Source organism: Mandrillus leucophaeus, unplaced genomic scaffold (assembly GCF_000951045.1).
Source record: "Mandrillus leucophaeus isolate KB7577 unplaced genomic scaffold, Mleu.le_1.0 Scaffold872, whole genome shotgun sequence".
In the NCBI taxonomy this organism is placed as follows: domain Eukaryota; kingdom Metazoa; phylum Chordata; class Mammalia; order Primates; family Cercopithecidae; genus Mandrillus; species Mandrillus leucophaeus.
In genome coordinates, this window is record NW_012109497.1 from 6,381 (window position 1) to 28,094 (window position 21,714).

The following is a 21,714-nucleotide window of genomic DNA, read 5'->3' on the forward strand; positions in this document are numbered from 1 at the left end:
TGCCACCCAGGCTAAAGTGCAGTGATGTGATCCCAGCTCACCGCAACCTCCACCTCCCGGGTTCGCGCCATTCTCCTGCCTCAGCCTCCCAAGTAGCTGGAGCTACAGGTGCCCACCACCAGGCCCGGCTAATCTTTTGTATTTTTAATAGAGACAGGGTTTCACTGTGTTAGCCAGGATGGTCTTGATTTCCTGATCCCGTGATCCGCCTGCCTCTGCCTCCCAAAGTGTTGGAATTACAGGCGTGAGCCACCATGCCCGGCCGTCCAGCTTTTTTAGGGCTCACGTGTTTTTGAGTTATTTTTTTCTATCACAGTAGGAGTAGGTCTGATCCTTTCAGCATTCCACACTCCCTGAAGTGGTCTTCCTTAGTATTGATGGCGCCAGTGTGTGAGCGTGCATGGCCAGAGGAATAATGGTACAAAGTTTCTGTGACCATGAAACCAAATAAAAGCAAGTGTTGCAAATTTTCACGTTATTGGTCTTCAAGTGAATTTTCTTTTTCGAGTTCAGTATATTTCTACTGATCTAATACAAATGCATCGTATTTAATTTTTCTTATTCTGAAAAATAATGAATGGATTCCAATATATGTGAAGCCTAAACTACAAGGTAGAGTCCAGTTCTGTCGTCTACCATTTCAACACTCCGTCTTTCAAAACCAAATTAAAACTGTAATTGCATTGCATTGTGTTTTAGTGTGGACAGTTTTCAGAAGTGTTCTCACTTCTAACTTCAACTAAGTGATCACACTTTAGTCTTGTCTTCTTTTGTCATGAATCACAAAAGAAACAAAACCAAATGCCAAAGCTTTTGTGAAATCACAATTAGAAGAGAACAAAATAGTCAGAGGCATCCAGTGGTTCGTGACAAATTGAAACACGGGGTTTTTAGTGAAGAGACTGGCGATACTATTTTAGTCGGAAAACATGATTCAGTCACTATTCTATGGAATAATTCAATCACTTTGCCGCCCATTTCCATAGTAAGGTTACAGTGCTAGGACAAATGAATGGCCATTGACGATGAGACTTTCCACTTAACTATCTCAAGGAATTGAGCATGCGAACACAGCACTGAAGCTCTGACCGTTCTTGAGAGAGGAACATGACTTTTGAAAGATTGGTTATTTAAATTCGTCTCAAAATTGCAATGTGTGTGTGTGGCTTTTTTTTTTTTTTTTTTTGTAGATTTCAGCATATAAACATGATAGCATATTTATTTTGAACTCTGCAATCTTGCTAAACCCAGTTATGAATTCTAGTAGGGCTTTTTTTTTTTTTTTTTTTGTAGATTTCAGCATATAAACATGATAGCAATGAGCTGTCTTAAAAGTCATGATTTCCAAAGGCAGCTCAAACTCCCTAACAGCTAAATGATAAAGTACTTGAACTAGATATGGATGGAAATACTAGAAGAACCACACCAATAATATTTCACAAAACCAAAGAGTTTCCAAAATATTTTAATCACAACAAAACCAGAATAGTAGGATGTTCTCCCAAAGAAAGAGAACATTTAAATATAAATGTGTGCTCTGATTATGATTTTTATTTATCAGTTGATTTTTACAAATGCCTTCTCTTAAAAGGGAGAGTAAAAGTGTAAACATGTCCTTGCTAACCTCCATGACATTTGACCCCGAGCCATAGTCCCACAGAGTTGACCATTACAACAACCTAGACACTCCTGTCCAGAATTCTTTTTTTCGTTTTGTTTTCTTTCTCTAAGATATGCAATGTCTCTTACTTTTATTTTTTTCTTATTAATTTTTACCAATATAAATCTAATGAGTTGTCAGTAGAATTTCCTAAATTTTCTCTTCTCTTTTGTAGGGATTGATGCAGAATTGCAACCAAATGCATGCCTCCTACCTCTTTCAGCAAGATAAACATTATGACCTGTCCTATGACACTGGAGATAAGGCCTTACAGTGTGGACGCCACGTTGATGTTTTCAAACTATGGCTGATGTGGAGGGCAAAGGTGAGTGTGTATGGACCAGCTAAATGACAACTAATCTGATCACCGCTATTATGAAATATCAAAAAAGTGATTTCCAAATTGAAATTCCTTACCCAAGATTTCCTTTTTCTTTTTTTTTTTTTGAGAGGAGTCTCTCACTCTGTCACCCAGGCTGGAGTGCAGTGGTGCGATCTCGGTTCACTGTGAGCTCCACCTCCCGAGTTCACATCATTCTCCTGCCTCAGCCTCCCTAGTAGCTGGGACTACAGGCGCCCGCCACCATGCCTGGCTAATATTTTTTTCGTATTTTTTAGTAGAGATGGGGTTTCACCGTGTTAGCCAGATGGTCTTGATCTCCTGACGTCATGATCCGCCTGCCTCGGCCTCCCAGAGTGCTGGGATTACAGGCGTGAGCCACCACGCCCGACCTTGCTTTCTTTAAACTTAACATCTAAATACCTTCATTCAACATGAGGAAAAATATAATCAAAACCATTGTTTGTTTCTTTTCTAGCCAAATTGATTCAAATGCCCACTCATCTAGAAAACAAATCCATTTTGCTTTATATAGCAGAACAGCTTGAATTTTAATAGGTGTTTATTGTTATTGTTGTTGGTTTTTGTCTGCTAACGTGGTTTTTACCCAGTGATTGATCACCTGGGTAGGTGAATGCGATCTGAAAGCATAGGTTTGGAGAACAAAAAAGAAAAAGTAAAAAGCCCACCATGATAGCTTATTTTTTGACATTTCAAGGGATAACCTCTAGTTACAAAGCTTTTTTCCCCCTCATCTCCCGAAATACCTACTCACCTCCTTTTATGTAGGTTCTGTGTGTCCCTCTGAATTTAACTGTAGTGATCCCTCCTTTTTTCAGCAAGGAAAACTCACTAACTAACAGTGTGCAGGACTTGCTTGGACCTAATTGTAGCCTTCCAGGAGCCTACGTTTATGTTTAAATGTAAGCAGGCTGGATAGGTCAAAGATTTTATTTTTAATTTTGACCAGATTCTTAACTTAAAGGTCACAAATTAGTGCCTGCCCAGCCAGCTTCATTTATCTCCTGCAGGAGATAAATAGACAGAGCTAGCTGTATATACTGTAGAAACTCAAATGCAAAAAGAGGATTCGAGGAAACCTGACATAAGAAAGTGAGAAAGGGAGCAATTAAAGATGTCAACCTTAATAACAGAGTCTCTCTAAAGGAAAAGATGTTGATTTGGAAATAAAGCATTACAATGGGAATACATACACCATAGTAAACTGTATGCAAATTCAAAGGAGGTAAAGGAAGACAAAAGTTTTTAAAGGAAGAAATGTGGAAGAGTACATAATTGTTTTGAGATAAATATCCTTGGTTACAAAGATCAATAACAAGGGTGATGCAGTCCGAGGCTGGATAGGCAATTGCTAGGCAGATGTCTTTGCAGAAGTATTTTTTTGTGTGTGTAAGGTGGTGGTGACCTTTGAGCAAGGTTATAATTTTTGCAGTCTTCTGTGACAGTTTTTGTTATCCGGTATACAAGGCATGAGAACCCTCTCTTCATGATTTTCCCTGGCTCTATCTATCAGGGTTTTCTTAACATTCGTGACTCCATTTTTATTCTAATGGTGTTCACAAGGGAAAGCTGGGATACCATGAGGTCCTTTATGTTTGGTGGAGAGGATATACATTTGGCTCTCCGGTGTGTAAATAGCCTACTTAAAGAAGTAACATGCTCAGTCCCATAAGAAAATGCCAATAACTTGGTCAGCAGGAGTGAAGCGTACCAGGGTAAGACCAGTGAATGGGATCTTCTGCAAGTCTGTGTAAAAAGGTAGGAACCTTGTCCACGGCAATGAATTCCTTGTGCTTTTGTTTACAATTTTTTTAAAGTAACCTAAATTACTTTAAGCAGCTTAGATGATGGGGTTCTTAACAAGAAAAAGAGGGAGTTTTTGAGTGAAGCAATGCAATCCACAAGTATTTTATGGAATCTCCTTTAAGTCCATTCTGGCAAAAAGGTGCAGTTTAAACAGAAAGATGGTCTTGCTTAATGAAGAAGTAACTCTTGGGTGGTTTCCAGGGATGGCTGGACTGTACGTCCTTCAGGGAAGCCTGCTTAATGGTGTTTACTCCAGCAGAACGTTTTTTACATGTTGCTAAATATCAGGCAGCTACAAGAAGCTAAATATCAGGAGCTTTACATGAAGTGAAGCTCCACAGTGTTGCCCGGTAATGGTGGAGTGATGGGCCCCCTTCCTCTTTTGAAAATTGACAGCCCAACAACGACAGGTACCTGGTCCCTGCCACCCAATGGGAGACTCATTCTGCTAGCAATGACACTTTCATTTGGAAGAAAAACCCAAAGCAATCAAGAATGTAAAGTATTGATGTACCTCCAAGCTGCTTTAAAATGAGCAGGTCTTTCATTTCATTGATTGGTGGGGATTACAAAATGATTAATGTAAATATCAGGTAGCAAGCTGAGAAAACCTTGATTTCTGAATATTGTGCCATGTTCCCTCTTACTTCAAGGATCATTCTTTGTGTCTTTTTTCCCCTGTGGTGTTTTTATTAAGATAATGATCATCAGCAATATTTACACAAAAATGTTTCTGTCACGGTTCATCAGATTCTGCTGCTCCCTTTCCATCTGAAGCCTCCTCTCCAGCAGGGGCAGCCCAGGTTCTTAGAGAAATAACATGGAGGGTATCAAGTGTGAATCGAACAGCAGGACCAGATGAAGCCGGAAATAAAGGGAAGGGCCCCATGAAGTCACTGGGGAAGGGGATAAAAAGAGGAAATCGCAGCCACTGCATTACTTATTCTTTTACTTCTTTGTGGAAATACCTCAAATATCTAGACATCTAAGTGGCAAAAACTTACACTTTGTTTTCAATCTAAACCTTTGTATTTTTTTTGACAAATGAAATGATAATCATTATTAAAGTAATAAGCTTAGTTCTACAATCTAGATAAAAGGTGAGGATAATTGTACTCTCACATCAAAGCTCTCCCTCTAGCCATGCCGGCCAAGGAAGAAGTCATCCTTTTCCCGCAACAAGAGCCATGAAAGAGTTGGCTATGATGTTGAATCTTGCCTCCCCACAGGAATGAGGAAACAATCTGGATAAGAGTAAGGAGGAGGAGGAGGAAGAACATAGCATTAATTCAGTAAGCCCTCTGTGATCAGACCTGCCTGGAGAATTCGGTGTTTTCCACATTTTCTCCTAAGAAAAACCCCATGAAAAATAGCCTAAGTATAAATTATTATTATTTGAACTAATCTGCTAATGACTAATGGAGCTAAATGCACTGATGACAGCCATCATATTAAGTCCAAATTAACTTGATTAGAACAAATTTATGCAAAAATTAAGACCCCTGATTTAGGATGCTAAGAGGCATACTAGCTGGTTAAGATATGGATGTTTATCATCAGCAGAGGCCCAGTGCCTACTCTCGACTCTCTTCTTACGGAGTCGGCCTTTCATTTTGTCTGCATTTTATTAAATAATCCTAGGACCTAATGATTACTTCCCAATGTTGACAGATTCCTACAGTGGCTAAAACTCAGTAGCTGACAAAAGTAAGTAAATAAACTTAAAATTACATCTCCCCAACACTTTTTTTTTTTTTTTTTTTTTTTTTTTTGAGATGGAGTCTCGCTCTGTTGCCCAGGCTGGAATGCAGTGGTGCAATCTCAGCTCACTGCAGCCTCCATCTCCCGGGTTCAAGCAATTCTCCTACTTTCCCTTTTTAGGCCTACAGGAATGGCTTCATTTATAACAACCAAGGTTTCATAGCAGATCTCTGTGTTTGTATATAGTCATACAAATCAGCAGTTTTCCTTGGGTTTTTTATGATTAGCTTTGCTAATTAAAAATGTGGAAAAAGAGGGACTGGCAAATGGCTGGAGGAAAAAAAACACCAGGAAAAAACTTATTAAAGGGAAATGGACATCTGGCATCCTTTGCCGAAAATGACAGAATGTTTACTTTCTGTCTAAAATGAAATTTATTTTAACAAGTAGATATTCAGCATCTATTATCGTGTCTAATACTGAACGGAATAAAGAGGCTCTCATTTTCCAGACAGGATAAGACAAATGCACAGAAGTCCATCATAAAAGACAGATTAGGACTGATCACAAAAGAAATCCAGATACATCTGGGGAATTTAAAGGATGGAGAGCTCATTCCTAGTTTAAGAATCGAGATGAATTGCAAAGAGATGGCCTTTGAGATGGGACTTGAACAGGATAGGTAGAAAAAGTAGGATTTCACCCAGCAGTGCTGTGAGAAGGCCATTCCAAGGAGTGGTTGAGCAGGAGTTCAGTGCGTATTATGAGAGTAAGGGAGAGTCTAATTGACTGAAGGGCAACTTGGGAGCTACGTTCCAGGTGAGAAGTAACAGAGCCTGAACTAGGGTGGGAGCAGCAAAAATTGAGATAACAGCAAGGGATTCAGTAGTTATTTCAAAAGCACTGTCTCTAGGGCCTGAGAATGTTTATAAAAGCGTTTCAGGAAGCAGAGAATGATCATGACCCACTCCCCAAGACCACATGGAGGCAGCAGCTGAATACTTGGATGGTGAGATTGCTGAAGAAGATCACATAAACATTGTTCATCTTCCTAAAATTCTGGTTTGGGAGTCTGAGGTGGGGCTTAAGAATCTACATTTTTAACACAAATAATCCGGTTCTGATATAGATCATTCCTCAGAACATACTTTGTAAAAGGCTTCAAAGTTATTCACTTATTCATTCAACAAATATACATTGAGCACCTAATATGCGCTCAGCACTGCTCAGAATGTGGAGGATTTAACAGTGAACAAAAGAAACATAAACCTGTGCCCTCATGGAGTATGTGTTGCAGCCAGGTCAATCTCAACTAGTTCTACACGTGTGAGTCAGGAGGAGCTAAATAAAACCGTCTTTCTCCAGAAACTCCCCCAGTGGAATCTTGACACTGGGGTCCAGCCTTTCACTTAGGAGTGCCTGTCCGAGCCTTCAGCATCCTGCACAGGGGTTCAGGCTAAGGGGACGTGATCCCTGATAAAGTTTGACATGTGCTTCTGTCATTCTCACAGTAAGAGCTGCGTGGCATGTGATTTAATGGATGAAAGTATTTAATGAATGAAAGAATTTTGAAGAATCTCTCAAAAGCCTCTAAAACCTTGAAAATAAAATGTGGATCTTAATCCCATAAATATTCAATATGAACGGGAGGCACCCAGGGCACACTAGAGTTTTCCGTGTCACTCCCCATGTATGTCTTTAGCCCCCAACTAATGGGGCAATCACACGACCCCCATCATCCCCATAGCAAGGTCCCAGACCAGGGGAACCAGAGGTCTCACACTCTGGTCTTTAGTAATCCCATTGCTGTTGCAGGGCAAACTCTTCTTCATGGGAAATCAGAGAGGCATCATCATTCCCATCTGATCAGAGAGATTAGCCAATGCCATTCAGCAGGACAGGGTCAGAGTCAGACAGGTCATGCCATATCCAAGATCAGATATGCAAAAGTTTAAACCCAACTCCAGATGGTCCAAAGGATCCAGGTTGGAGAATAGCAATCAGCTTCTGTCCCTTCTACTTACAGTCCATCCCAAGTGAACCCAAACTGTCAAGTCATTCCAAACCAATTATAATCTCCTTAGCACTGACAGACGCACAGAGCTCCTGGTATGGGTGCTGGCCAAGCATCAAGCGTGAGCCCAAGCCCTTCCTGGGGAGGCATCAGGAACCCATCAACCTCCTTGAGCCGATCAGCCGGGGCAGCAGTCTCCAAATAAGTGAATTTCTGAACCCATTTGATTTCTCCAGGGCAGCTTGTTCTTAAACCTGCTTCATACGTCACAAGTCTCTGGGCTCTGTTGGGCGCCCTTAGCTGAGATGATGTGATCTTCTATGAAACAGGCAAGTGGGCCCATCTCATCTCCATTACAATTGCTTTCTCTAGGTTCCCTGCTGGAGAAGTTACTGGTAGGCAGGTTCAAAGTGCTTCTGAGATGAGCATTGGCTTTTTCTCTAAGATTTCTCCATCAGCACCCAGTAAACACCCAAGGAGATAAGAGGAAAGCTATTTTGAAAAGTAACTCTCTTGTGTGTCCCGATGTCAGTTAAAACAGCTCCAGTCCAAGACTGTTGTGTTGGTTTTCCTAAGTCTGGATCCAGGGCTTCCAGAGCCAGAAACTAAAAGAACTCAGTGATAATGTTCACTCATCACAGACACATGAGTCATTTATCTGCCCCCAAAGGAGAACTCTACAGAGCTTGACCGGCTAACAAAGCATCTGGGTACTCCCTAAAATTCCTGCATCCATTTGTTCAAAGAATTCAATGAGTACCTACCCAATTTGTTCCGTATCAGGTACACTGGCAGACAAAGATGGGCTCTGGGAATGGAAAATGTACACATTGGAGGGGGACTAAGCAGGCATTCTGGAGGGTCTCCAGTGATGCTTTTTCTCTGCAGGAAGAGAGTAGCCCAGCCCTCCTGTTATTAATGACTTCCATGATTACTCCTGTGAATAGCAGAGGCACATTTTCCCCTTGAGTAGTCAAACTAATTGCCTGGGGAATGGAGGCTCTGGAAGAAAAGGAGTCCCGTGTAGAAAGCAGTAATGAAGGGGAACAAAAGCACCTGACGGGGAGAGCATTAAAGAGAAAACAGCGCTGAAAAAGCCTGTGGAAACAGCCCTGTGTCGGGAAAGTGCCAGACGAGGCTGAGATGGAGGCGGCAGGATGACCATCAGTCTCCAGGGAAATCACTTCCTCCGCACTCTTAGCCTGCCTAATGAGCTGTGTCCTTCTCTTACCTAGGGGACTACCGGGTTTGAAGCACATGTTGATAAATGTTTGGAGTTGGCAGAGTATTTATACAACATCATAAAAAACCGAGAAGGATATGAGATGGTGTTTGATGGGAAGGTATGTATTTGGATTTCTACAATCCCAGAAAGTTTAGTCAATTCCAACCCTCATCACTGATATGATGTAAATGATGTGCTGTCCAGGTAAGTGGGACTGTCACAGAGGGGAGCAGTGGATGACGGGGTAGCTATTCTGAGCTGGAATAAAGACCAAACTCACCAAATAGTCCATAGAACTTTGTCGAAATCATGCCCTCCAATGGCAATTCCTGATTGAAAAGTGGGAATTGTGTTCTGAACCTGCTGAATACATCAATTTGAAATGTTCTTAGAATTTTCAAAATTGCCAGCCTGGGCCAAATATGAATCTTCCTTTCCTCTTTGTAGCCTCAGCACACAAATGTCTGCTTCTGGTACATTCCTCCGAGCTTGCGTACTCTGGAAGACAATGAAGAGAGAATGAGTCGCCTCTCAAAGGTCAGTGCTCCAAGCTCCTCTGATGCATGCGTGTATTGAGCCTTTCATGTGCACGTCTTCTTTATGACGTATGCCTGTGGCCTTAGGAGAGAGCCCACCTGGGTGCATGGGCCCACTCCCATCTGAGGACTCCCACAGAGCCAGGACATATAGAACCTGATGTATGCAGACTTTTTTTTTCTATTTTTCTTTTTCTTTTTTTTTTTTTAAGATGGAGTCTCTCTCTGTCTCCCAGGTTGCAATGCAGTGGCGTGATCTCAGCTCACTGCATCCTCCAGCTCCTGGGTTCAAGCAATTCTCTTGCCTCAGCCTCCTGAGTAGCTGGGAATACAGGCACCCGCCACCACGGCCAGCTAATTTTTGTCTTTTTAGTAGAGACGGGGTTTCAATATGTTGGCCAGGCTAGTCTCGAACTCCTGACCTCAGGTGATCTGCCCGCCTTGGCCTCCCAAGTGCTGAGATTACCGGCGTGAGCCACTGCGCCCAACCTATGCAGACTTTTAACAACTCTATTTGCTTGTTTTCTGAGAATGAGTTTATGATGTCCTAAAAGAAGCAATCAGGCGATAAGCTTTGCTGGCATTCACAAAGCAGTGAGGACATTGCTGAAGTTCATTGCTGTTCCAAGTGAAACTGGTGCTCAGTTACAAGCACAAAAGAGACTTCAGGTACCAGAAATGGTTAGCAAGCAATGCTGCTGCTGACCCTCTTGAGCTGCCAAGATCAAGGCTACCCTGGGGGTGTCCTTAGAGCTGTGATGACCCCCAGAAGGTAGGATGGCAAAGAGCAATAATAACAGCCACTGTTTTCAGTGTGTATTGTGTCCCAGCTCAATATCAGGTGTTAGGTCACTTAAAGCCTCAGAGCAACCTGACATGGGAAGGACTGTCCACCCATCTTGCTGATGGAGAAACTGACACACAGCAAGAAAATGTAAGTCCCAAAATCTCACAGAAAGTCTGAGGGCTTGAGCTTTAAATTGTACTGTGGTCAGTAAGACACCCTTTATCTTTCATCCTCTCCTGCTCCTAGCACTTATACACGGATGAAATATGACTTGCAATGCACATCAAAGCGAATATGCAGGACCTGTCACCATGCGAAACTAGGGATGGTTGTGTAGACTTAGATCTCAGAGTTGATTTGGTTGGTTTGGGGGTTCTTTTCATTTATCATAAAAGAGGGAACCTCCTCCAGTCACTGCCAAAAGCCCTGCAGGCTGTCCCCTCACTGCTCAGGAGTTTGGGCTGCCTCATTGACCTTTGGGAACACTTTAGTTCCTTCTATGTAAAATGAAGAAGAGGATTTTGTGTATATATGAAACCTTCACTGAAGCTTTTACATGTTAACATCTGCCCTTAAGCAACCCAGGATCAAACTCTCATCAGGAGAAAACTTCCACTTGGCTGAGGTCTTTAAACCAAGCCTCCTAATTAGAGTAGTGATTCGCAATCCTGGTCATACATTAGAATCATCCAGAAACTTTATGAAAGACACTAGTGACCAGGTTTCACCCTGAAAATGTAATCAGATTGTGCTTGGATGGGCCTGGGAATGACTGAAAGTTATCTAGATGATTCCAATGTGCAGTTCAGCTAGAGAACCCCTGATCTAGAGGAAAAAATGGAAGAAAGCTTCTAGAACCAGGATCTATGGCGCATGTGTCTGAGGTGGAAGGGGGTGTGGTTGTGTTTGATGATTTAGTGAAGTTGGTTCATTCCGGGAAATCAAGCTCACAAGGTGGGAGGGAATGAGTAGAGGTCGCATTGGATAAGACGATTGGTGCAGGCAATAACAACGAGAATGGGGGTGCAGGTGTCTGCTGTCATTTAAGAGGAAAAAATTCATATTTTTCCTGGAATTTTTATGGTATACCTTCATAATGTAAAATTTCTTAACAATGACTTATTTAACCAGTTAGTTAGAAATTAGATGCCTCCATTCTTTTTGCCTTTCACTTCCTTATTGAACTGACTGACCAGAAAGAGAATCCACAGACTAGTTTGGCTGATTTCATTTGTTGAATCAGCCTAGTATCACTGGGCTGAGGGATGGAGCAAGATGGGAGTACAGAATAAAAACATTTTTTTCATCATTTTCTGAACAAAAATCAACTCGGAGACTCCCCTGTTTATATATCACTCTTTAAATGCCTCCTAGGTTTCAGCACCTCGTATGAGCTGTAGTGAGGAATGGGGATGGAGATTGTTTCCTGGAGATGGCAATTAGAATATTAGTAAACTGTTTTTATACTGTTGACAATTCAAATACGGAAATCTCCGGGGATTGCAAAATGAATTCTCCTGATTTTTCTCCATTTTTATCATTGTAATCAAGATAATTCAGCAATTCAGATTTGGAAACGAGAATAGAACCACATGAATACCAAGTTTAACTTTTGTTCATCTATGCCAATGATTTTTTTCAGACTTTCTGGAAAGTTCTTTATTAAATGTGACGCCCTTAAAGTATAATGTCCAGGAACCAGTAAAATATTCATACACATGCGCACATGCACACACACACACACACACACACACACACAGTCCCAGAGGGAAAAGAACTGAGGTGAAATAATCTGTTGTCCAGTATGGTAGTAATAGCCACATGTGGCTATTCATATTTAAATTTAAATCAATTAAAATTAAATTCAAATTCAACTAAAAATATGGTTCTTCAATCGCACTAGCCACATTTCAGTTGCTCAGCTTGTGACCAATGGCTGTTTTGTGGGATAGCACAGATATAGAACATGATGGAGATCACTGCACAGAGTTCTCTTGGTCCATGCCGATATAGACTCAAAATGGGGGAAATGTGGAGTTTCCTGTGCAGTTTATGGGAACCAAAAGAACAAAGTTAAATTCTGGACAAGACAAGGCAGAGAATTACTCTTTGTACCATCTTGCCTGATTCATAGCTGTAGTGCACAGTAGGAACTCAAAAATCATTTGTTAGGCTAAAATTGTATCTTAGTCTGGTTGGGCTGCAAAAACAGGCTAATATAGACTGGGTAGCTTATAAACACAGAAATTTATTTTGCACTGTTCTAGAGGCTGGGAAGTCCAAGATCAAGGTCCCTGTAGATTCCGTGTTGGGTGGAACCCCTACTTCCTGGTTCATCAATGGCCTTTTCCTCCCTGTATCCTCACATGGCAGAAAGAGGTCAAGGGAGTTCTCTGGGGCCTCTAAGACTGTGCCTTCCTGACCTAATCACCTACCAGAGGCCCCACCTCCTAATATCATCACATTGTGGGGTTAGGATTTCAACATATAAATTTTGGGAGGACAGAAAAATTCCGTCTATAGCGAATACCTTAGGCATATTCCAGAATAAGGAAGGGAAACAACATTTAGGAAACCTAACAGTGGCTCATAAGCCTTTTTCCAGAGTGCACTAGTTTGGGGACAAATATCTGGATAACAGAAGTTATTAATAAAGCAAGCACAGTTATACCTTCGTGGGGGTGGTAAACACGAGAATCCAGTCAGTGTGCTTCCTGCCCTGTCAGGACTATGATCTTGCAGATGGCGCTGTGTCGCTGAGGCAGTGTAGACGATGAATGCTTGGAGCATTATGGGGATGTGACACCGCACACATGCTTTAGACACAGGGAGGGACGCAAGTAGGCTGTGCCAATGTTTACCAAACAAGAATCAAAAGGGCTGGTCTATTGATAACTTCTTGTGTTTCTGGTTCTTCATCTTCTTATTTTAATTTTTGTTATTGTTGATCACTATCTGGTTCTGTCAGCTTTTATAGTCCTACACTGATTGGTGGACTTTTAAAAGGTTAGCAGTGGATTTAATACTAAATTTGTAAGGAAGCAGCCTGGCCTTATATTTAACACAGACTCTTTGAAAGTCTGTGTTATTATGTGCAATAGAGGATTTAATTGGTGAAATTTTAGTATTTTAGAATTTTTTTGTTTTGTTTTTAAGACAGGGTCTCACTCTGTTGCCCAGGCTGGAGTACAGTGGTGCCATCTGGGCTCACTACAAACTCCATCTCTCAGGTTCAAGAGATTCTCCCACCTCAGCCTGCAGAGTAGCTGGGATCACAGGCGCACACCACCACACCCAGCTAATTTTCATATTTTTTGGTCAGGACGGGGTTGGGACGGGGTTTTACCATGTTGGCCAGGCTGGTCTCAAAAGCCTGACCTCAAGTGATCCACTCACCTTAGCCTCCCAAAGTGCTGGGATTACAGGCATGAGTCACCAAGCCTAGCCAATAGTTTAGAATTTCTCATTTAATTATTCTGCTTTTACATTTTTCAAAAATTTCTTGCAGTCTTCCAAAATGTAAAAACAAAAAAGTTTTCTAAGACATCGTGAAAAATACATTTCTGTGATATCTTTTAAGTTTATTTCATGATGCTTTACTATGCACCCTCTTTGAAAGAGACAAATGTGGATTCCAATTATGGAAGAGTCCCCTAGTTACTGCTTTCTAAAGGACTAAAAAAGCTAACGGCACAAGAGAGAAGACAACACCCTAAAATTCTTAAGGCAGCCCCAAAGAGCTCTTGTTGACTACACCTTTAGTGAATTCTTCAACGTGCAACCACTCTTTCTCAACTCGCGTTCTTCGTTTAGGAAAACTAAGAATACAACCAAAAAATACAAAAGCGTAGAAATAAGTGAAATCTCTATGTATTTCATCCAAAAGACCACCGGGATGGCTAAATAGTAGAAAGGAGAGCTTTATTGGTGATACCAGTTTGCAAACCAGGAAGAGACAGCCTGCAGCATGTGCGGAAGGTGCCCTTTCTTCCAAGAGGGGAAGGGCAGGTTGAGTTTTATGCCTCACAGGGCCTGTATCACACAGTAGAGTCGGACATATTCAGTAGGTTTTGGGGAAAAGGTATCCATATTTATGGGGGGAGCTGAGCACATGCAGAATGAGTAAACATATATGTAGCATACATCCCATGTTCACTTCAGGGCAGGGTTTTAGTGTTAAAATGAGGTAGAATTTGACTCTTTATGTCAAAAGGTGAACTGTAGGACGTAAACACAGCTTGTGCACCACGTCTATAAGCTGCTCAAACTGGCTTAAGGTCTGCCGTTGCTTACCAGGAAAGAATGTGTGTAAGGTCAGTCTTCTGTCCAGTCAGAGTTATGGTGGTCTGCGTAGTAAATCAGGGTGAGGAGGGGGTCTCATAGCACCTATTGTTAGGGAATTTCAATCATTAGGAATTTAGTAATTTGCCCCCCAGCCAGGCCCTGAACCCTGGACCCATCTTAGTTGATACAGGAATGTCTATTTTGGCCTCACAGATCACATATATTCATCAGAATAGTCCGAATCTTATTTTCCTTCTTCACTTGCAATGAGTGAATATACCACGAAGTAGAAGTTCATGTTCCAGCTAATTTTAGTTCATCCACATTTTCTGGAAGCAACCAAAAGTCATATGTGTTTAGACAGCTGTGATTTCTGCCAATTCAGCTTGCTTCAGGAACTGAGGGGATTCAGTCTTACTTTATGCCAAAATCTGTTTGCTTGTGGCTGTTAGCATTAATCTTTTAACCTTTGATTCACATTCATCTGAAAAGCTAGAGATGATTGTCCTTAATAATTAGTGCCATTCTTCTGTATCGTTGCTTGGATTGCCCATGAAAACTAAATGAGACTTTAATTCACTTAGTAAAGCTCTGTCATTATTTTATCACTTCTAAAGAGCAAGCATGATTTATTACACAAATGAAACTAAGGAATAGTTATGTGACTTGTCCTTAGATTCCTGCAGCCAAGTGGATTTGGAATTCCTTTTCTAATTTGAGATTTATCTTCGCAGGAACCATATTGAGTTGACATGCCTCACAACACAAAGGATAAATTTCATGCCCCTTTGGCTGGAATATTCTAGTAGATCTATTTTCAGAAGTTAATCCCAGACTTGAGATATTTAAATTCTTCTTATTTATTCCCTGGGATGTGCCCAGTGCTCTGCATACATTCTTAATGCTTTAGGTGAAAGAAGGATCAGTCCAAGAGAAACATTCCTCCCCATGGAACAAGGGGTGGGAAGGGATATAAGAACTCAACCTAGAGTCAGAAGATCTCAATGCTGGAATCATCATCCACATTCGTTTTTAGATAAGGAAATTAGGTTCGGAATGAGAAGTGAAGGTGAAGTCTATCTGTTGACTTTGTCTTTGGTAACTAACAAATGATTGGACCCAATGGGAACGTTGCTGATTTTATGCATTGGATACTTTGAAGATGAAAACTTCATTACAAACCAATGATTAATTAAGAGTTGATATTTATAAGTCACATGTTCATAACAGCATTCCAGTTGAATTGAACTGTCCATTTAAGATAAATCCAGCTATGATAGAAGGCATGGTCTCCATTTTGAGCTGAGTTTCTGACCACATGAAACTCAAATAAGTCTAAAGGTTTCTCTGATGTCTATCTACCATTTGCAGCAATGAAGATCAGATATTATATATTTACAAACTCCAGTGATAAATATATGGATAGATTGTATGTACGGTTAGACATGATTTAAGTTTTTGCCTCTTCCTAGATAGCTGTTTCTATTATGCTACTCTTTATAGCAATAAGAATTTAGGACTCCCCCAACACGTACCAAGCACTGTGCTGGTAAACAACAACAACAAACAGAGTAGAAGACGCTGTGTTTGCCCTCCAGGACCTGACAGTTGAGGTAGAGAAAGAAAATGTATTTGCTCAGAAGTAAGAGGATAGTAGGAAATTAGCATATAGTCAGAATCTATGGGGAAGGATCATGGATCATATGTTTACAGCTTAAAGGAAGAGAGCTACTGATGGACACTAGAAGTCAGGAAAGGCTTCATAGCAGTTCTAGGACTGTGGTGGAATCTTGAAGTGTGTGTAGGATATGAACCAGAAGAGAAAAGGGATGGATTCTCAGCACAGAGAACAAGTATGACATAGTAACACTGATGACAAGTGTGAAGGGACAAAAATACATATAGTAAATTCAAGGGATATTTAATAAAGGAGCCTTGTCAGAGTTGAAGATTCATTTTGGTGAACGGTGGAAGATGAGGCCTCAGAAATGGATGATGAAAGGTCTCTGAACTGAACTAGAGTTTAAACTTAATTTCATACACAATAGAGAACTATCTGAGGCTATAATCAACAATCTGACATAAATAGAGTATAATCTTGTCTGTGGTATGCTATCCTGTCTGTGATATGCAACATATGTTAAGTCCTTGTGGGTTCAGCTTTTTGTCCCAGCTAATTCATTATCATTATTAAGGATTATCTTTCAATATATCTTACAAAGTGAGGCACTGCAAAAAGAGAACGAAAAGAAACTAGAAAGCTCTAGGGTTTCAAGAAAGTTGCCAAAAGTCTGCTTATTTTCATATATCACCTGATACTGAAACTTACATTTTGGTAACAATCCTCTGAACTGTTTTATTTCCAATGTTTTTAAATTTACTGTGGCGGGAAAACACCCCCAAAAGTCTTGCTAACCCATTTAGCCTGTGGCCAATGCTAGATTCATCTCGTCCTCCCAAAACACTAACTGGAAAGTCAAGGACAAGGTGACAGGCACCACCTGATAGTCTATCACTTATTCCTCTTATCACCTGCAGGATCTTGAATGTGTTAAACTGTTCTAGTTCTCTGATCCCAAGAAAACTTGGAGGTAACTCTTTCAAGAGAAAACAAGTAAGGTTCTGACTGTTGAGCTAAAAACTAAAGACACTGCTTGCTGTTGGGTTCTTTGACTCAGGGGAGAGTCCCAGGAGAAAGTCACCATGCTGATATGGTCTGTCCCACAGGTGGCTCCAGTGATTAAGGCCAGAATGATGGAGTATGGAACAACAATGGTCAGCTACCAACCCTTGGGAGACAAGGTCAATTTCTTCCGCATGGTCATCTCAAACCCTGCAGCAACTCACCAAGACATCGACTTCCTGATTGAAGAAATAGAACGTCTTGGACAAGATTTATAATAACCTTGCTCACCAAGCTGTTCCACTTCTCTAGGTAGACAATTAAGTTGTCACAAACTGTGTGAATGTATTTGTAGTTTGTTCCAAAGTAAATCTATTTCTATATTGTGGTGTCAAAGTAGAGTAGAGTTTAAAAATTAAACAAAAAAAGACATTGCTCCTTTTAAAAGTCCTTTCTTAAGTTTAGAATACCTCTCTAAGAATTAGTGACAAAAGGCTATGTTCTAATCAATCAGGAAAAGCTTAAAATTGTTATAAATACTTCCCTTAATTTTAATATAGTATGCAAAGCAAACTTTATTTTCACTTCAGACTAGTAGGACTGAATAGTGCCAAATTGCCCCTGAATCATAAAAGGTTCTTTGGGGTGCAGTGAAAAGGATAAAGTAAATATAAAATGTATGTTGACAATAAAAACTCTTGCCTTTTTCATAGTATTAGAAAAAAATTTCTAATTTACCTATAGCAACATTTCAAATGTATTTAAATACATATAATTTTACAAAAGGAAAATATATATATTAAAAAAGATATCCTATTTTGTAACATATAGATTTTTATTTTATATGGGTTGTACAAACTGCAGGGGCAGATATAAAAACTAAGCCAGATTTTTTTTCCTTTCTCTTAATGGAGGCACAGTAAAACACTTAGCGAAGTTATTTTGAAACACTGACCCACAAAATTCTTAAAAGGTATTATTCCTTCTTTCTATACATGTTATGGCTTATCACATCTCTAAAGTTAGTATTTCAAGACAAACACAAAAGAATACTGCAAGTTCTTTAAAATAATTGATCCCATTGGCAATAAGATTCTCTTCCCCTTGAAGTTTTCCACCCTTTTTACTCTTAGCGGACTCACTCTGCAAGTGTGACAAGCCAAGCTTCATCTCAGATTAAATTAGGGTAATTGTCTCTATTCTGCTTTCCAATTCGGCCTGTTTTGAACAGAAGGTTGATGCTCGTTCTTGAGGCATCTTCCAAATAGTATTCTTTTATTAGGTCATTTGAATTAATTAGAGAAAATAAAAATAAAACCTAATCAGCCTGAGCAAAGAGGAATGAAGCACACTCCCAGAATGTGGTGAGCCCAGAAAATTAAAGTTGGCCTTGGGAGAAGAGATCTCTGTGGGACAATAATGACATCATCCTGGCGCCATATTGCCACTGTCCAGGAAAGAGAAATTTACCTTCAGGACAGCTGCGCATTTTCATCCCCTCCCCGTTCCTCCCCACAAAGTCTCTCCCACCAGACTGCCTACCACTGGGACCCAAAATAAATAATTTATATTCCATGGGTGATTGTTTCTCACCCATGAAATGAGCAGCCTCTCACCCTAGATTTTGAGGCATTATCTTAAGATTTTCCTTTATCCATCTCCCATCAAGATCCAAAGTGACCAGAATATGCAGAAATAACAAGATTCTTAGAATTCAAAATAGTATTTTTAAAACATCCTTCTTTCCCTGTGAACCTGATAGAAAAACCTGAGCTAACAAAGGCTTCCATAGATATTTATGGGGTCACACGTCGTCGGATTCCAAGTGCTGATAGGAGAACAGTAGATTCATATGCAGACTGCAAATGCAAATTTAGGAACATTCTCCATTTCTGAATGGACCAGGCAGTTCAATACTCAGACTACAGGTATACAAGGGAAGAGAGAAGACCCTGCCCTTCAACAGGTAGAAATGCCCTACAATATAACATATAGAAATGCCCTATAATATAACCACAGGATCTAGCCATCTGAAATTTTCATAAGCTTCCCCCTACATTATTTCTCCTAGGTTATATGCAAAAACAGTGATAACTTGATATGAACACAGCTTTAGGCCTTTTCTGTCTAGAAAGCAAATGGGTTCACTATGACAATTAGAAGTAAACTCTTCTGTGCCACAGAATTTCATGAAGGAATAACCTTCCATTCTAGGCTTTGTCTAATGGCCAAACATCCCTTTGCTTTCTCAAAACTGCCTGGCCTGCTGAGAATAAGCACATAGCTGCCCGACTGTCTGGAGCCTCAGGCCCAAAGGTTCCACTTCAGAGACAGAGATGCTAATTGATCCAACCTGCTGTCCTTCTTGGAGAAGACAGTGCGGCCCAATGCCCTAGTGAACCAACCCTGCTCTACTCCAGGATGCTTTATCTTTTGGGTTACAGATCCTAGATTGTGAACTGCTGCTGCTGCTTTTTAGGTTAATGAGATAGTAAAATTTTAAAGGAGAATTTGTGCCTATGTATGAAATTCCAGCAAAACAATTCTAGCAAAAACAATAGCTCTTCTTCCCCACTCCCCTACCCCTTCCCAGTACTCCTTCAAATTGGCCGAGAACCTTGCTCAGGCCTGTGCAGGGAAATCCTTGCCAACTGTAGCCCAAAGAAGAAAGCAAATAAAAGCCTAGTAGGTCCCAGTAGTTTAATAAATCATCTTGAAAGGAGATGTGTAATCAGGTCAAAAGAGAGGGAAGGAGGAAGGGAGGGAGGGAGGGAGAAAGGGCAGAAGGAAGGAAGGAAAGAGGAAGGAAGGAAGGAAAGAGGAAGGAAGGAAAGAGGAAGGAAGGAAGGAAATGAAGGAAGGAAGGGATGGAGGGAGGGAGGGTGGAAGGGAGGGAGGGAGGGAGGGAAGAGGGGAGATTATTTTGAATATTAGCCCAAGTTCCCAGTGCCATGGTCTTTATGTGGGCCCATTCTTTACAAGTCTTAGAAAAGTTTGGTTTTAGCTTTAATCAGAACTGGCATGGCCATTTTCATTTATACAGCAATATTGTGTTTATCATTTAAAATACTTGAACAAACAAGTGTGATATGTCTTTATCTGAGACCTATGCATGGTATGGACTTTATATACCGTCACAGGATGTGAGGAAAGAAAAGGAAATCAATTCTGTCTGACTGTGTTGCCTTTATTATCTTGATAATACTGTCTTGTCACCTCAGATTGGGGTTGTGCACTTTAGATCTGAACTGTACAGTGTTGCAAATCAACATGTGTTCCTGTAAAAGCTCGTACAATATATTATTGATATGTCTTTTTCTGTGTGGTAGCTGTATTGAACTTTGATATTATGAAAACTACATTTGCATCTGTTCCTGTTCTCTCTCTCTCTCTGTCTCTCTCTTCCCTCTCTCCCCGCTAACTATATGCCCTCCACATCGGCTCTAATAGAGAACATGCCCTCAGCTAAGCCCCCTACTGAGAAACTTCCTTTGAGAATTGTGCAACTTCACAAAATGCAAGGTGAACACCACTATGTCTCTGAGAACAGACGTTACCAATTGTGGAGTGTCACCAGCTGCCAAAATCGTAGGTGTTGGCTCTGCTGGGCACTGGAGTAGTTGCTAATCTTCAGAATATGGACAAAGAAGGCACAGGTGTAAATATAGTAGCAGGACGAGGAACCTCAAACTGGGTATCATTTTGCACGTGCTCTTCTGTTCTCAAATGCTAAATGCAAACACTGTGTATTTATTAGTTAGGTGTGCCAAGCTACCGTTCCCAAATTGGTGTTTCTGAATGACATCGACATTCCCCCAACATTACTCCATTACTAAAGACAGAAAAAAATAAAAACATAAAATATACAAACACGTGGCAACCTGTTCTTCCTACCAAATATAAACTTGTGTATGATCCAAGTATTTTATCTGTGTTGTCTCTCTAAACCCAAATAAATGTGTAAACGTGGACACATCTCAGGCTGTGGATAATTGTTCTGACTTTGTCTCATAGTGGAGATGATTTTCAACAAATTGCTAGAATCAAAGGCCCTTCACTTGCCAAGGAGCTTAAAGTGTCTTTGGGTCTTTTGTGGGGGGAAAAAAAAGCTCTTCTGCAGGTGCCCACACTGTAGCTTCTGAAGGATATCTTTGCCCCACTCTGATTTCTCCTTCAATCAGATCTGATGTTTTTTTAAAACATATTTTATTATGGAAAATGTCACATACATAAAAAGGTAGAGAAAATAGTATAAATTCCTGTGTTGCCTTCACCCAGATTCAACATCTACTGATTATGAGCCTGAATTTTGTTTCATCCATTCCCCCACCCTTCTCCCTCCCCGACGTCCCCAACACTAAATTATTTTTATATGAACCTCTAAAAGATTAGTAATTTTTTTTTTGAGCCAGAGTGTCACTCTGTCACCCAGATGGGAGCGCAGTGGCGTAATCTCGGCTCACTGCAACCTGTGCCTCCCAGGTTCAAGTGATTCTCCTGCCTCAGCCTCCCAAGGAGCTGGGATTACAGGTGTGCACAACCATGCCCAGCTAATTTTTACTTTTTTTTTGAAATGGAGTCTTGCTCTGTCGCCCAGGCTGTAGTGCAGTGGTGCAATCTCCACTCACTGCAAGCTCCACCTCCTGGGTTCACGCCATTCTCCTGCCTCAGCCTCCCGAGTAGCTGGGACCACAGATGCCCACCACCACACCTGGCT

General features: G+C 40.8%; 1 protein-coding gene across 1 annotated transcript in view; it reads left to right on the forward strand.

Annotated features, from left to right (window-relative positions):
* LOC105531215 (glutamate decarboxylase 2-like) overlaps positions 1-20,972 on the forward strand; it is a 24,493-nt gene extending 3,521 nt beyond the window's left edge. The window contains exons 2-6 of the mRNA XM_011969101.1: positions 1,836-1,985; positions 8,778-8,885; positions 9,215-9,304; positions 17,102-17,309; positions 20,448-20,972. Of these exons, the coding sequence (XP_011824491.1) occupies positions 1,836-1,985; positions 8,778-8,885; positions 9,215-9,304; positions 17,102-17,275 (522 nt within the window). The 3' untranslated portion in view covers positions 17,276-17,309; positions 20,448-20,972. The remainder of the gene's footprint in view (positions 1-1,835; positions 1,986-8,777; positions 8,886-9,214; positions 9,305-17,101; positions 17,310-20,447) is intronic.
* Positions 20,973-21,714: the final 742 nt, after the last annotated feature.